General features: G+C 40.3%; 1 protein-coding gene across 1 annotated transcript; it reads right to left on the reverse strand.

The window, feature by feature from the left end:
* Positions 1-404: 404 nt before the first annotated feature.
* On the reverse strand, positions 405-13,156 carry LOC103373621 (voltage-dependent anion-selective channel protein 2-like). The gene is made up of 9 exons (XM_008303544.1): positions 13,031-13,156; positions 11,462-11,532; positions 10,422-10,471; positions 7,522-7,674; positions 7,385-7,437; positions 5,519-5,740; positions 3,011-3,161; positions 2,861-2,918; positions 405-1,540 (listed from the first exon to the last, which is right to left on the reverse strand). Exons 2-9 carry the CDS (start codon positions 11,526-11,528, stop codon positions 1,449-1,451), a joined length of 846 nt encoding a protein of 281 aa, XP_008301766.1. The 5' UTR covers positions 11,529-11,532; positions 13,031-13,156; the 3' UTR covers positions 405-1,448.
* Positions 13,157-16,654: the final 3,498 nt, after the last annotated feature.

Genomic DNA, 16,654 nt, shown 5'->3' on the forward strand with positions numbered 1-16,654 from the left:
CTTGCACACTATTTAACTTGTGTGATTACATTTACTCACAATGTTTTAGCAGTAGACCTTCATTAGTGAGCTTTACGAGTGTTAATAGGTGGATTTTACTATCTCTAGACAGAGCCAGGTTCCCTGTTTCTCTGATTCTAAGCTAACTAGCTGCTAGCTTCACATGTAGCACACAAGCGTGAGAATGGCATCTATCTTCTTTAATACTCTGCAAGAAAGCAAAGAAATCGACATTTCCTAAAACGTCACACAGAGGTTTCTTTGCAGATGGGAGTTTATTGCAGAAGTTCACGACAACCAAGCAAACTTCAGAGGAAGACCTTTGAGGGCGGCTAAAACGCCAGAAAGCTGTAAGTAACACTTCACACTAACATTCTGACACCACATTCACAGAGGAAAGACACTGTTTTTCCAAATTTTTTTTATTATATTAGAATTCCTTTAGTTTACATTGGAAAAAATGAGGTACTGTGTCTAAGTGACAGAAACATAAGCCTTATGATTATGATGACATAATCAGATTGGAAAACAAAACACATTTACCAAAGTCAGAGACAGGAGAGTCGCGGTGGGGAACACATCACCCTCGTATTATCCTATCTGTTGTTTGGACTGGAATCACTCAGATGACAAGTATTTTTATACGCAGATCTGATAGGTTGGTTTTTGAGAAGCTTTCGCTGACAGCAGACCTCAAACAACGTGAGGAAACAGCTGCTGAGATCCCTACGAGCAGATGTAGAATATCCTCTCGGTGACAGACAGATAGATGAAAACAACATTGTAGAAATGCAAACTAACTACATGACCTACCAGAAGATTCCACAACATTGATTTCACCTACCAAGTGAGACGTCACAAAGGATTCAAACATCATCTAGGAGCATCTGCGCTGACTTTTAATGTTCCCGTATCGCTAAAAGCTAAATGCACCAATCAGCCTGTGCCTCGCGACTTTAACCAGTAATTCAGTCATGAAATGTGTCGTGTCAAAACACTGACACAATTAAATAGTCCACGGATTGCAGCTAAACGTGTTTAGACTGACACAGAAAATGAGAAAACAGACACTCAGCGAATAAGCTTTAAGCTTTGCATCCACGTTTTTCATTCTTACATGCTTTTAGGAGCAACTGAAGCTGTAACGAGCTACACATTTACACCAACGACTAGTTCATCCTACAGGGAAATAAATAGTGTCACTTCAATAGCCAAAAAATGTATCCATGACGGCACACCTCCAGTTTCAAAATCATGACTCCTCTCGGGGGTGTTTGAGCTGAGGCTCTATTTCTGTCAGAAATGCTTGTTGGAGGTGTGAACAGGGGGGAGTGTGAGGGAGAGTCCAGAGAGGAGGAGCTACATGAAGGTGGTGGGAGTGATGGAGGGGTGGGGGCAGAAGAGTGAGTGCTGATTTGGGCTTTTTTCTTCGTTGGGGGCTCTCCTGTTTATGCCTCAAGCTCGAAGCCCATGCCCACTTTGTGTCCGCCAGCATTGAAGTTCTTCCCGTCGATGAGGGCTGAGAGGGTGACTTTAACACCTGCAGAGACACAAAGCATGTAGTGATGGTTATACTATTTACTATTTGTAATTCCAAGCAGTTTATGGGCGTTGTTTGTCCTGTCACATTTTTCCTCACTGTGGCTCATTTTTCACTGGAATATATAATCCTGCACCTCTATGGAAACAGAACAACCATGAATAGAAGGAGGAAGAAGTCAGAATTGTGTTTCACATATATATGAAGAGTTTGTTTGCAAAAACAGATAACTCCAGCTTCACAAACCTTCTGAAAAAACACTTTTCCATCGTCTAACTGAGACAACATCAATCAAACTTACGTTATATCAATTAGAATTATAAGATTGATTTCACCTAGACCAAATTAAAATCATTCATATATACATATAGTATTTGTACCAGCCTTGTGTGACTGTTAAACATGACAAAAGCTGTATCACACCTCTTCATATGTATTTGAATGAAAATGCTGGTGTGACTCTTTGATGGTTACAGCATTAAAGAATGTGAGGTTCACACCATGGTGAAGTGTGGAGATTATAACACCGTGCAATTAGCCACATCTCACACCATATAGTCATCACAGTCCAAATTCAAATTTGCCCAGGCAGGATTACAATCTCATTATGATATAAGAAGGATTTTAATTTGGTCTAGGTGAAATCAAAATTTAGTTCTGCCTAGCAGATTTAAAATCTGACTAGACCAAATCAATATTTGAATCTCGCCTAGGTGATATATATATAAAACTCAGGTGATTGGTTATCAAAATAGCTGGCGATTAACTTAATAGTTGACAACTAATTAATGCATTGTTGTATACATGTATTTGTCATCTTGGACTTGATAACTGATCATCAATTTTCACTACATTTTACTGACCAAACAACTTAAGGATTCAGAAAAATGATCCAACAGGTTCATCAACAAGAAGAATAACAGTTAGTGAACTACTTTTAAGATGGATGCGGTAATAAGAATCTAATTAGCTCACCAGTGAGCATGAGCTCCACTATGTGGACAGAAAGTGGAGCAGTTTGCAGAGCGAACTTTATATTTTATACCTGCTGATTAAACAATCACCAACGACAATGACAGAAAAAGCCGATTCTATGGCCACTTCTGGATAAAACAGGTTCTACATGTAGAATTATGTTAACAAAAGGGGGAAAAAATGTTGATGTGCTACGTTTAGACATTCTCTCAGCAGCTTTGTAAACATTCGGCCCAACCGGTAAGACAAGATATCTGCAGTTTTTAATTACCCAGATGTGGTTATGTGATTATAAACGAAATATTTGCGTGGGTGACAACAGTGCCACTTTGGATGAGAGCCTACCTGGCCGAAGGCTCTGGGTGTAGCCGACTCCAATCAGACTGGCATTGTTCACTTTGGCCTGTGGGGTGAAACAAGATAAGACGTGAAACACAACGACACAACAGTTTGTGAGAAGCTGCTTCGACAGCAGTGCTGCAAATGAGAACTCACAGACAGAGAGGCGTCTTTGTCCAGCTTGTATTTGGCGGCGATGCCGAAGCGAGTGTTGTTGCTGCCGGCGGTCCACGCCAGAGTGACCGCCGTCTCCAGCTCATCGTTCACCTTCTGGTAGATGGAGCCACCGAACTCTGTGCCGTCATTACTGAGACAGAAAAAACACTGGTTAACTTACACGCACAGAGTAGACATGCTTTCATCCTACAGACTCATCTCCTCTGGGGCCTCATTTATCATCAGTGAGTCTAAAAGGTTCTAAATTCTGTCGTACGAATGAAATTTAGAATGTGGGCAAGTCCAAAGAAATCTGTATTTATCAAATGTGCGTGCAGGGGTCGTACACACGTCAGTAAGTCATCAGTGTTGATAAATTCCACTTGTTCGTAACCTCCGTGCTCGTGCGCGTTGCCCTCATAAACGCCTCCAAATCACCTTATAGGGCAACAACACGCCTCTTTATAAAGCAAGTGAACATTTATTTTTTCCTCACCTGTCGTCATCATCGTGACAAAAAGGGTGAAAAAGAGGAACTTTTCTGAAACTGAAATCAAGGTATTTGTCAGCGAGGTTGAAGCAAACCAGAAACTAATGTTTGGTGTGTGAAATGTTGGAATAAGCAGCGAAAGAAATGGGACAAGATAACCACTGTAGTTATTTCTGTCGGGTCAGAGGAGAGATCGCCGGCAACATTTTTTTAAAAGTGGTTTGACGTTAAGCTCAGTGCCAAAAAACCTGTCACAGCTCATAAAAGAGAAATGGCTGCAACTGGAGGACGACGAATTAATACCGAACATCCACCCAGTGGATAACCCTGATCACTACAGATGCCATGTTGTAATAACCAAACAAAGTCCAGCAAAAATATTTACACATTTTGTAACACTCACTACTAAGCCAGCCGTCTTCAGCAGCTCTCGATTGGAGACGTACACCCACAGAGCTGTTCCGCTCAATAAATTAGTCGTGGGTTCTTCCAGGCCACGGGGCAACAATGTTTGATAGCCACAAATGTGCATCGCAAGTGATTTGTACATTGACTGAATGAAACCATTGTCTATTAACATCATTAAATTCATTTAGTGATGCTGCTTTGATTGCGATGTGGGTGCAGTCTATGGCTCCACTTATGTTTGGGAATCAAGTGATGCCGTGAAGTCGCTGTTTGATTTGGGCTGGTTGGTGATGGCTATAAGGGAACTGGGTGTAGGCTGGGACCAGGGGAGTTGTGGCATCCAGCACTGCCGACATGATCCTGCTCAGTGGCGGCTGGGAAACGCTGGAATGTGCCGGTGGTCAAAATCCCTTATGGCTTTCTATTTGTAGTTTCACTGTTCTACCGCTAGATCGTGTGCGTACGCATGGTCAGAGTTGTTCTTATATTTACGCACATTCCTAAGTATAAGTACAAGTTGATAAATTCCATACTTTGCGTAGGAATGTTCGTACGCACACTCTACGCACATATCTGTGCGTACGCACTGATGATAAATGAGGCCCCTGGACTGACAAGTTTGTGCTTAAAATACCACTTTATATTAGAAAATCATCCCTGTAAACTGCACCTGTGGCACAGAGTGATGTTTTAACTGAGCTGTGATATTTGGCCATAAATATAGAGATACGAGAATTCACTAAAGATAGAACGTTTGAAACGAAAAGATCTCAGAGCTAAAAAACTACTTCAGACTGTATGGACAGGCAATGGAACAACCAGAAGTTGCCTGAAAAATGATCAGGTTTTCATAATTTCTTCAGTATCAAAGTAAATCACTGATATTTTTCAGTATATCCAATCGGACACAACAAAAGGAACTGTCAAAAGATAAGTTGGCAGACTTCATTTTCTCAAAAGTAAACAAATACGGGCTAAAACGTTGGGCCCACATTGCAGCCAAAGTGTGATTCATTGTATTAATGGCAACATTGCACTTTGTGTTTCTTGTTTAAGTTTACATGTGTTCCCACTAGCAGACACATGTAAAACACATGTATTGATATTCAAGCTAGTTATGAGATAAGTCATAATATTGACATAAGATCTCTCAATTTTTTTTTACCTATAGTGAATGTGCAGGGTGTTTTTTTCTAATCATACTTATCATTTTTCTTGCTCTCTTGCAGTCCTTTTAAGAATTAATAAATGTTTTCGAAACCTCTAAATAAATATTGGACAAACGTCTGTCGTGGAGCCACAGGGGGGCTGAACAATCTCTTGATTTCAGATTGAAATCATGATTTGGAATAATGCAATTAGTAAATCAGAAAAGCTGGAACGTGCGACATAAACACTAAGTAGAATGTTTGACCCATGTTTGAAGCCACTTAACATTTTGTTTTCTGATTTGACATGTGATTCTGTATATTCAATTCAAATTACAGTTGTGGTTCTCTCCCCAGTCATTTAGAGCGGAGCCTAGACTTGTTAGCCTGAAATAACTGCTCAGGAGTGACTTGTCTAGACTACCAAGGCTCGTCTCTAAGGACTTTGGTAGAATCACTCACACGTTGGTGTGCAGCTGGAAGTCTCCGGCCCTGTATCCAAGGGCAAAGTTGTTCTGGGCCAGTTTGGACTTGGCTGTGTCGAAGGCCATCTGGTAGCCGGCCAGCCAGCCTTCGTAGCCCAACACAGCGGTAGCGTGGATGATGGGACCCTCGAAGTCCACGTCACAGCCCAGGTTCACGTAGTCACGCTTGTAGCCGGTCTTCAGCTTCCCGCTCTTCTTCCTGGAAAACAGGTTCGATTGGCTTTAATTCTGTGATGTTACAGGATGAGTGGTGATGCTTCGTATTTCTGTTATTTCCAACAAATCAATGAAAGGACCAAAACCAAACACGGGTGTATCCAGTGAACAAGTACAGTGAGTGTATATCTGATTTCTCTGTGGCCTAAAGATGAACTGCTGTTTATTGAACACACATGAATGAGGTGACACCGACTCGACCCCATAAACACCTTCCTGCTGCTGTAAATACTCACTAGACAACAACAAATGTGAATTAATGAGCTGCTGAAATCAGTCCCTTACAAATGTCCTCCTACATGTACTTGTGAGCAGCTGTTTTCAGAAATGATTGAGTTCCCTTTAAATGTTTTACACCTTCAGTAGAATCAACCGTCTGAGGCCACAGACAGAGCAGGTAAACACCGAGACACAGAACAAATGGTTTGCTGTGGAATTGGCAAGAAAAGTAGAGCAAGTTTAAAAGAAACGTATGATAGGGAGAGACTGGCTTGTTGCCTAAAACTCTGTACTGATAAATTTACAGTATATTGTATTGGATAAAAATGATTATTGCACATGAATACAGATATTGTACAATAAGGAAGAACAATAGCCACAATCTACAGTTATTTCCTGATTCTACAGAGTAAATAACACATGTGGCATGTAAAAACTGGATTTATTTTGGCAGCGGCAAGAAACTTATTAACTTATTACTCTTTTTTTCTTTTTAATTGTGTATATTTAATTGTGGGCAGCAAGGTAGCTCAGTGGTTAGCACAACTGCCTCGCAGCAAGAGGTTGCCAGTTCGCGTTTCAGTGAAGACACCTGGGCTCTTTCTGCGTGGAGGTTACATGTTCTCCCCATGCAGAGTGGGTTCTCTCCGGGTTCTCCGGCTTCCTCCCACACAGTCCAGAAACATGTTGAGGTTAATTGGTGGTTCTAAATTGTCCGTAGGTGTGAATGTGAGTGTGCTTGGTTGTCTGTCTCTAAGTGTAGCCCTGTGATAGACTGGTGACCTGTCCAGGGTGTCCCCTGCCTTCACCCTGAGTCAGCTGGGATAGACTCCAGCCCCCCACGACCCTAGTGAGGATTAAGTGGTGTATAGATAATGGATGGATGGATGGATAAACTAATCAGAAAAAAAAGCATATTTGGGACCGCCTAAACTGTATAACCTTTTTCTGGTACCTTTGTTAATTTTTTTATTCTGTGTCTTTTACAGTTTTTGTTGTACTACATCAAAAACAATTCCAAAAATTGAGAAACAAACCCACCTCTAGATGGTTTTGGTCTTTTCCAAGATATTTCACAGTAAGAAAAATGTAGTATATTGCCAGACTATTTTCTAAAATGGGTAGTGAAATACAGGGATAAGGTTCTGGTGCTAGCTAAAGGTTTACCATAGATTAATCCAGTGTATTTTTTTTAAAAAAAGAAATGTGATTAAAATGGAGAAAATTTAAGTTTAAACCTCCTCAGGCTGTAAGAGGAAGTGGCAGCGAATTATTAACTAAGAGAACAAAAAGACAGTGAAAACTCCATTCATCCAGGCCTGACCCAAAGTTTAACTTATTACATAACATTTCTTGTAACCCCACAGTTCACACTATCAGACATTAAAACAAATAACCGGAGTCTCACCCTGTGTTTGGTACAAAAGAGGTATCCAGAGCCACCTTCAGCCCTTGAGTCAGCTGGAAAGAGAGTAAAACTTAGTGAAACAGTTTCACAGACACACACACTGAAATGTGATCAGGTCTAAAAGCACGAACACACACCTGGTCCTCCACAGTGACTTCAGTGGCCAGCGTGTTGTCTGTGTTCCACTTCTGGTTGACGCTCAGGCCCAGCTCCTTCATCTTGTACTTGGTCTCCAGGCTCCCCGAGGCCTTCCCCGTGTCTGTGTTGCTGGAGCCAGATGTGTTGAACTCCTGGAAGCAGGTGAGAGAATCAGTGCAGAGCCCGGAACGCGCAAAAATAATGAATAAAAGCATAGAAAAATCATTAGTAATAAAGGACAGAGAAGAAAAGAAGAACTTGACAAGCGTTACGAGCGAACTTAGCTATCCATTACAAAAAGAAACGCATTACAGTTACATTGAAATAAGCAGACAGCCCCCAACAGGAACCCATGCAGGATACCAGCAGCACGAGACATCGACAAAATGGACAGAAAAATACAATGATAAACCGAAAAAATAAAGTTCAAAAAAATACACACACAAACACTGAGTATCTGAGAATTAAACTATGAATCTTCAATTTTCTAAACAGCAGCTGAAGTCCCATCACTGGCATTATTATATCCACAACAAAGTGACTGAAAACCTGACAGTACAAGGAACAGAACCCCATAAAATCATTTTGTGGGCCTTCCTTCCTTTATAATGTTTACCTTGTTTGCTATAGCAGTTTAGCATTAGCATGCTAATATTTGCTATTTAGCTCTAAAAGCAAAGTGCAGCTGAGCCTGATGGGAACGTCATTAGCTTTGTGGTTACTTGTTGCAACACAAAGTACTGGACAGATTTGACCTGATGATGCAGCTGGATGAAGAATAGTGGAAAAGGAGTGGGAGATGCAAGGTCTTACAATTCATCCTCTGGGGACAGAAAATGTGTTTTAAAAATTTCACAGCAACCCTTTCAATAGCTGCTGAAATATTTCAATAACATAAGTTAACAAATCTCATAGTGGCGTTGAAGAAAAAGTCAGAGGACCAAAGTCAATCGTAAATACAGTCAGGGCACCAGGTTCTGAGCCAATCCGTCAACAAAATTTTAAAGTATTTCCTGAATAATATTAGTCGGATTCATCCTCTGAACATGAATGTTTGTTCAAAATTTCATCCATCATCTATTTCCCATCTTGCAGGTACTGAGATATTTGTTGAAGGAGTATATAAATATCCCATCCATCCATCCACCGCTTAAGGCTGGAGTCTACCCCAGTTGACTTAGGGTGAAGGCAGGGGACACCCTGGACAGGTCACCAGTCTATCACAGGGCTACAATTTAGAATCACAAATTAACATGTTTTTGGACTGTGTGGGAGGAAGCCGGAGAACCCGGAGAGAACCCACGCTGCACGAGGAGAACATGCAAACTCCATGCAGAAAGATCCCAGGTGTCCTCACCGGGATGCAAACCAGCGACCTTCTTACTGTGAGGCAACGGTGCTAACCACCGAGCCACCTTGCAGCTCTACTATATGATGATGTCATCAATTTATCAATTTGAAGAGCTTTTTAAATGTGAATATTTTCTGGTTTCTTTTCTGTCATTTCTGTTCTTTATCTTTTATTCTTTCTTCAAAATATTCTGACATTTTATAGACCAATCATGTAACAGATTAATCAAGAAAGTACTAGACTGAGTCACTGATAATGAAAATAATTGTTTGCAGGCCTAATGTGAAGATAACAGAACCAGGGTTCGTGGCTTAAAATGAGGAACATTTATCATTTCTAAATTTTTTTTGGGGGGGGGGATGCATGAATTCAGGTAACTGTTATTGTCCACATGATGAAATAGTATTAATTGGAAAACAACAGACGCATTTAAAAATATCTAATTTCACATATTAGTAGTGATAAGTTGCTACTTAGAGAACTGTGTTTCTACGATATGAGGCTTAGTTTTTAGTTAATAACTAGTTTTGCCTGTAGATAAATTGCCCACACACCAGGTTTAAAATCTGAATTTTAGATATCTAAAGACATTGCTTTAGAATTTAAAAAACAGTGACAGGAATATTTCTCTATTTTCTAACATATTATCAAATGAATGATGAATTGATTAGTCAAACAAAAGGGTGGAATGATTGATTACAAAAATGTGACCGAAAGCCAATGAGTTAGACCAATTCAAAGACCACAAGGAAGTGAAAATCACAAGGAAACGTGAGAGGGAAGTGACTGCACAGATTTTCATGCTGTAAGAATGAATACCATGAAAATGAAAAAGGATTCAACTATAATAATAAACATGTGCAACTAAGTGGAGGATGAGGTGATTAAACAGGACAGAAACCCATGGAGTATCATCTCTTTGCTCTGACACTGATCTTACCATCTACATGAGAGCAGTCCAGGGCAGCAGCATGGAGACAGAGCAGGGTTAGGAAAGGCAGAAGAGACACTGACAGGCCACACAGACACCTGGAGGCCTGTCGCGTTTCTCCAAGCAGGTCGGCACCTAGAAACCTTCAAGCTCCGAGTTACAGCAGAAGCGTAACAAGTGTGATTATTCTGCTGCCTGTAGCCCTTTTCAGACATGGGATCTGTGACACTGTTGGCTTCATCAAACTGTTTGAGTGACAGCCTTCTGTCATTCAGACACAGACCTCTTCTACATCACTGTTTCCATTTATATCTGTTGAAAAAACTTTGAACAGTTTAGACTTGTTCCATGTTGAAAGTGAAACGCAACAAGGCCTGACCTAGAAAGACTGCCAGTGCAACGTGTACAGAGAAGTGAGCAGTGTGCTAATTCAGACGTGAAGCTGACACATTCAGGTAGCAACAGAACAAGGGAACGGAGCACATGTCTGAAAGGGGCTTTAGTTTGAGTGGGGTATCTGCAGTATGATTTGGGGGTTTAGAGAGTAGCAGGATAATGCAAGGCGGGATAGATGGACTTATAGGGGCAGCAGGTAAAAAAGAAAAGGGTGGTCTCACCACTCCGCTTTGTGACTTGGTCTTGAGATCCAGCTTCACAACACCAAAGCCTGCAGGATTTCAGAATGTAGGTTAAATGTTAAGAGTGGGGCTGCACAGTGAAACAAAAACTTAGCTTCTTACAATAAAGTTAACATGATCGACTGTAGTTTTGATGTTGAAAGTGCTAGGCTTCTCTGTGCACAGCTTGCTTCAGCTTGCATATGAGGCATTTAGGGAACATGGGTAAAATGTAGTTTCTATTGACAAGCACATGTCAGCAACTGAAGACTATTTTCAGTCTTGTTTTGAAGCAGATTCGTACATTTGCCTTCATGCTAAGCTAAGCTAGCTGGCTGAAGCTTTGCATGAGAGTGGGAACAATCACGAGCAATAAGTTAATTTTCTTTAATTCAAAAGATCTGCATCTCATCAGTTATTCATGACAAACAAAAAGAAGAGCCATAGACTCACACTATTTAGAAGATAGAACAAAGTAGTATTTTAGCATTAATGCTTAAACAAAAATCTTAATATTTTTATTATTTGATCAATATAGCTGCCAATTAATTGTTAAACAACCAATCATTTAGTCAACTAATCAATGTAGTTCTCCTGCAAATTAATGAGCAGAATGGACTGACAACATTATTTGATTTTTACATATTTTTTCCATCTATGTGTTGATGAAGTAACTTGATTCGTCTGATTTTTCCACTGATTTTTTCCCCCCAAAATTGTATATATCGCAATACATGTACTGTACATAGACATTGCATTATTTCATATATTCTGAATTGCTCACATATTGCATCTTCAAAACATCCCAAAAAGTAACACCTGCCTTTCTGGATGCCATTTCAGACATTACATACATACTTAAAAAACAAAAAAACAGCTAGCTCCTGAATGCCCTATTTGTTGAATTGTTCATCAGTCAATTTCTACCATTTGCACAGTGGATAACAGTCTCCCACTGAATCAGCAGATTTGAACAGGCTGTGAGTTTCAGGAATTCCTAACAGTTAATAATTTACTCATGAGGCTAAAATAGTACTCACCGTAGCCCTTGCTGAATATATCCTTGGCAGCCTTGCCCAGGTCTGAGTATGATGGAGGGACAGCCATTGTGCTGCGGAAGATAAAGATTAACTTCAATATTTGAGCCATAGATTTCCCGCGTAACACAACCTCACTTTTTTTTTTTTTTTTTTACTGTTCTACACAGGATTTAACAGTCATCCTCATAATGGGTGAAGAGTTTCCCATTTGCATCCTCCATGATGGTGCACCAGCAGCAGAATAAACTATGAATGAGCAGTTAACAAAAGTCACGGCGGTTTTGTCCAAACGATGCAAGCATCCTTCACAAGATTCAACTGCAACACACACTTTACTTTAACAAACAAAAACTCAAATAGATTCTTGAGTGTCCTGAGCAGCTCCATCACTGTGAGGTATGATACCTGCACACTTTTGTAGGCCTACCTGTGAAATATTCTGCAATCCAATACAACAGCTCTGCCATGAATTCTACATTTTCAGTAAGTAAAAATGTAATAGCAGTCAAAAAACACCCAGAAACTGCTTGACATAGAAGGTTAAAACCCATCAATTTGGAAACAACAGCTGTAGAAAAACACCTCTACAAAAAAGCCAGAACAATTCTAGTTACTGGATGTAACTCCAGCTCTATGTGTGTGGCCCTCTAACAGGCTGCATGAACGGTTGCGTGGGGGGCCACACTTTAGTCTGGGGAGGTCATGGCCACCCTGGGACCCCCCTTAGCTCCGTCCCTGTCAGTGAGGTCCAGCAGAAGAGAACAAGCTGTTCCTGAAGAGGATGCAGGGAAGCTAACAACAAATAAGCTCTGTATCATCACCAAATCTACAAAATCTAAAGTTCTAGTAAGAAGTGCCACTAATACAAATACATGTCACTGTGTATATTAGCACAAGTGATGCAGCAGCTAAGGTAGCAGGTGCACCAGCAGCAGAACAAAAGGCCCTCTTGCTTTGTGGGTAATAAATCTGAGCTCATGGCTGCAACGATAAAGGGGCTCCACGCATCGTCTTTGGGGATACTGCTGCTAAATCCGCATTCTTCACGTATGAAAAGCTGTTTTAGATAAATTCCCAAGAGAACAATGGTTAAACAATGCTAGTTTTTGCAGCTGTTAACAAAGGGCTGGTGCTGCATCTCCTCTCTGGGACAAAGGACAACAGATGGGCCACTGAAAGAGGTGTGGGGGGTTTGACAGCTAGCTGGCTAACTAGCAGCAAAACGATACGACTGAGAGACTAGTTAGTTAAAGCTTATAGATGTGAGACTGCCCCCAAACGTGCACACACCCCCCTCACACTCAGATACACTGAACCCTGCTCCGAAAGTTGCATTACAGCTCCGTAGCTCTGTCCTGTATCCCAGAAAACCTATCGTCCAGGGATTAAACTGTGCATTACAAGGCTAAACATCATTACATAACACACACCGTTAGCTCAATCGCTAAAACACGCTAGCAAGGAATCCAGCTAACCTTGGAGAGGAAAGTAACGTAGCTGGATAATTACACAGGTATTACACAGTTCAGCAGTAACATCTTAAAGAGGAACAAATAAAAGCCTCCTTACCAAAGCAGCTAAGGTGTTTGCAAAGGGAGTCTGCAAAGCCCGGAGCGTCCCTGGAGCGTGATGCTGGGGAGCAGATTGACAGTTAGCCTAGCTTAGAGCTGAATATAACGGGCACAGGGCACGATGAAGGAGACTACTACGGAGCATGCGCGGTGTCTCAGCGAGGAGCGCGAGCAGAGAGTCGATGTGAGAATAAGAGATTACTCCCACCTGGAATTACATCCGCAAAGGTTTCATGGAGAGCGTTCAGATACAGATGAGTCGACAACGTTTTAAGGGTTGTATTTACTCAAAAAAAATAAAAATAAAAATAAAAAAATAATCGCGTTTACACAACAGAAAAAGATTTTTGTCATTTTTATTCAGACTATGAACTCTGTGATTATTCATGTAAACACCTGAATAAACAATATATAGTAGTCAGGAGGGAAATTATGCAGGGAGCTGAAAAACAACCAAAATAAAACACAACAACATAGAAATAGTTTTAAAAAGTTGTGATTAACATGTCTAACATGATTTATTCTCATTATTTATCACTCGTTTGTGTAATTTTCATCTAGAACACACCTACTGGTCAAATAAAAGTTAATTAAAGCCCCTTTTCATCCACGTTGCTGCATCATCAGTCTATTAAAGTGATGTCATTCATTGACATCATGTGGCTTCATTCAGACAAACTCACTGCAGTGACTGACAGAGCTGCTCTACTCATGCAAAATGTATTGTTCATATGACATTAGATGACACACCAAGTGATGCATTACACATAATTGCATGAAAACACAAAAACAGACCCGTTTATTTCTAAACAGTCAAAACTGAGGATAGCCACGATGCAACAAAATATTTACCTGCAGCTGATAAACTGTGGCTCTGTGTGACAGCTCACCTGTGTGAGATGAAGAAAAGTACACAGTGTGACCTGCTGATAGATGGTCACTATAACTGATTAATGGAGTTACTGCTGTAGGTCCATCTCTCTCTCTCTCTCTCTTTGGAGACACTTGTGGAACCTGCTGCTGTTATTTCATAAACTCACAGGAAAAACTCTTTCAAGAAACTTCAGCTCATGTTAATATCTTGTGCAGGAAAACAAAAAATCTAAGGTGTTAGTGTTTGATTTTATTGCAGTCAAGTTTTTTTTTTTATTATAGACGTTTAATTTTGTAGCATATTAGATTTGAAATTGTAGAGCAAAGTGAATGAGAAAGGTGTGCTGTTATTTTGGCACACAAACTGTGTCTTTTGCTCTCTGGGATGTTTGTGGACCACTATTGGTGCTGTAATGTGGAAAACTTATTCAATTAATAAGTTAGTTATTTGTTCGCCCCTCTTAGTTCACATGATGTTACAGTTCAGACTCAGGCTGTGTTGAAAGTGAAATGTAACAAGGCTCAACTCAGGACAATGTTAAAGACCTGTTATGACACCGTGGTGGCATCTGCAATCTCCTCTGCATTGATCTGCTGTGGATGCAGAAGCACCAACAGGGAAAGAAGGAGGGAGACTAAACAAACTGATGAGCAGGGTCAGCTCTGTCCTGTACCACCCTCTGGACTCCATTACGGAGGAAGTTGGTCAAACTGACATCCATCATGGACAACACCTCTACATTAGATTGTGGGGACCTGAAGCGGCTCCTTGATTTACTGCATCCCAAAAAGCAAAACAGAACTTTACCACAGGTCCTTTGTTCCTTCTGCAGTCAGACTGTTTAGTGTGTATATTGTAGAGAAAATTTATCAAATGCTCAAACGGGGTTTCAATGCTCATGCAGAATTGTTACACAATCTAATTGATAATGCAGCATATGAAGCAGCTCAAAAATTGTGGTGGAAATTATTTAAATTGAAGGTTATTTATACAAGTTAGTGACTGAGATGTGAACAACAAAACAGTGGAGGCACTGAACTTATATATAGATACATTTATTACACTTCCAACACAATAAAAACTACTATGACATAACAATAACATATATTAAGACAAACAACAACACATAACAAACAACAAGATGAGTGACAGAATATGGAAGCGAGAGAACACAATATTATGTTGAAATGTGGTATTACGAGAGGAAGGGATGAATAGACAATATCTGAAAGCAACTGCTAACTTCCTCTCGTAATACCACATTTCAGCATAATATTGTGTTCTCTCGCTTCTCTATTCTGTCACTCATCTTGTTGTTTGTTATGTGTTGTTGTTTGTCTTAATGTATGTTATTGTTATGTCATAGTAGTTTTTATTGTGTTGGAAGTGTAATAAATGTATCTATATATAAGTTCAGTGCCTCCACTGTTTTGTTGTTCACATCTCAGTCACTAACTTGTATATATAACCTTCAATTTAAATAATTTCCACCACAAGAAGGAATTAGCAATTTGGAATAATTTGCTTTTGATAGTCAACGAGAATTTGACCTGGAGGGCTAATGTCCAGATGTCCTTCACAGAGTTACACTTTTCAAAAACCAGTCCAATATTGTGACCCATCATTTATATATTTGTACTCGTGGTAAACAGATGATAAAAACAGGAATGAACCCTCACATACTACATCCAACGTGTTATAGTTTGTCACGTGAGCTTACACATAAAGCAACAGATTTAGGTGTAATGGTGGTCATGATGAGGTTATTGAAATAAATGTCTGGCAGTTATTTTAAATAACTACACATAAAGAATGGTGAAATCCAGGATGGTGGGATAAATGTCTTTCTTTGTCTTAAGCTGACTCTGTTGTTCCCTGTGGCATTGTCAGTAAAGTGAAATGCTTTTGATGCCGTCACCAGATTCTGACCCCTACAAGTTGGTCGGTTTGTGTCTGGCAGCCATTTGGTCCCTCGTAGGTCCTCTGAAGCTCTGTTTTCCTGTGGCCTCATCTTGACAACACAAACGTCACACCATCCTGACAGATCTGGAAGGTGTCTTCCTTTAATGTTGAACATCTGGCGGAGTGAATTGGTGTCTCTGCTCAGTTGATTATAGTGGACCTGGTCTTCAGTCTCTGGTTGTAAATGGGGGAAACTTGTTCGTTCTCTGTCTTAATGTCGGTTAAGGCTGGTAGATCCCACACCATGAAATAACGCCTCTACTCATGTGCAGCTACATGTTATAACACTGCTTTTTATAGCTTCCAAAGTGTAATACCATAATGTAACAGTTTCCCCTTACAACTTTTTTGAGTGCAATAATATAATGTAACACTTTTTTTTTTCTTCACACCCCTTCAGATGCAGCAGTTTTCATCATGTTACCCTGTTCTTTTTTATAGCTCTTCCAGCACAACAACATCTTTTCACTCTGTTTGTCTCAACAAGTGCAACAAAATCCATGTTGTCTCCATACAGCTCTCCCAGTACAACAACAAAACACATAGAGACAACCAAGCACGCTCACATTCACACCTACAGGCAATTTAGAATCATCAATTAACCTCAGCATGTTTTTGGACTGTGTGGGAGGAAGCCAGAGAACCTGGAAAGAACCTACGCTGCTTGTTCAGTTTCGGAGTGTCTGACTGACATGTTGATGTTTTCCTCGCATTCTTCTCGGCCTCCACTGTTCTTGCCAGATTTTTCAGGGTGGAGCTTCTTGTACTTTTTTATGATGTTTTGCA

The sequence above is a fragment of the Stegastes partitus genome, unplaced genomic scaffold (assembly GCF_000690725.1).
Source record: "Stegastes partitus isolate 25-593 unplaced genomic scaffold, Stegastes_partitus-1.0.2 Scaffold2031, whole genome shotgun sequence".
Lineage (NCBI taxonomy): Eukaryota > Metazoa > Chordata > Actinopteri > Pomacentridae > Stegastes > Stegastes partitus.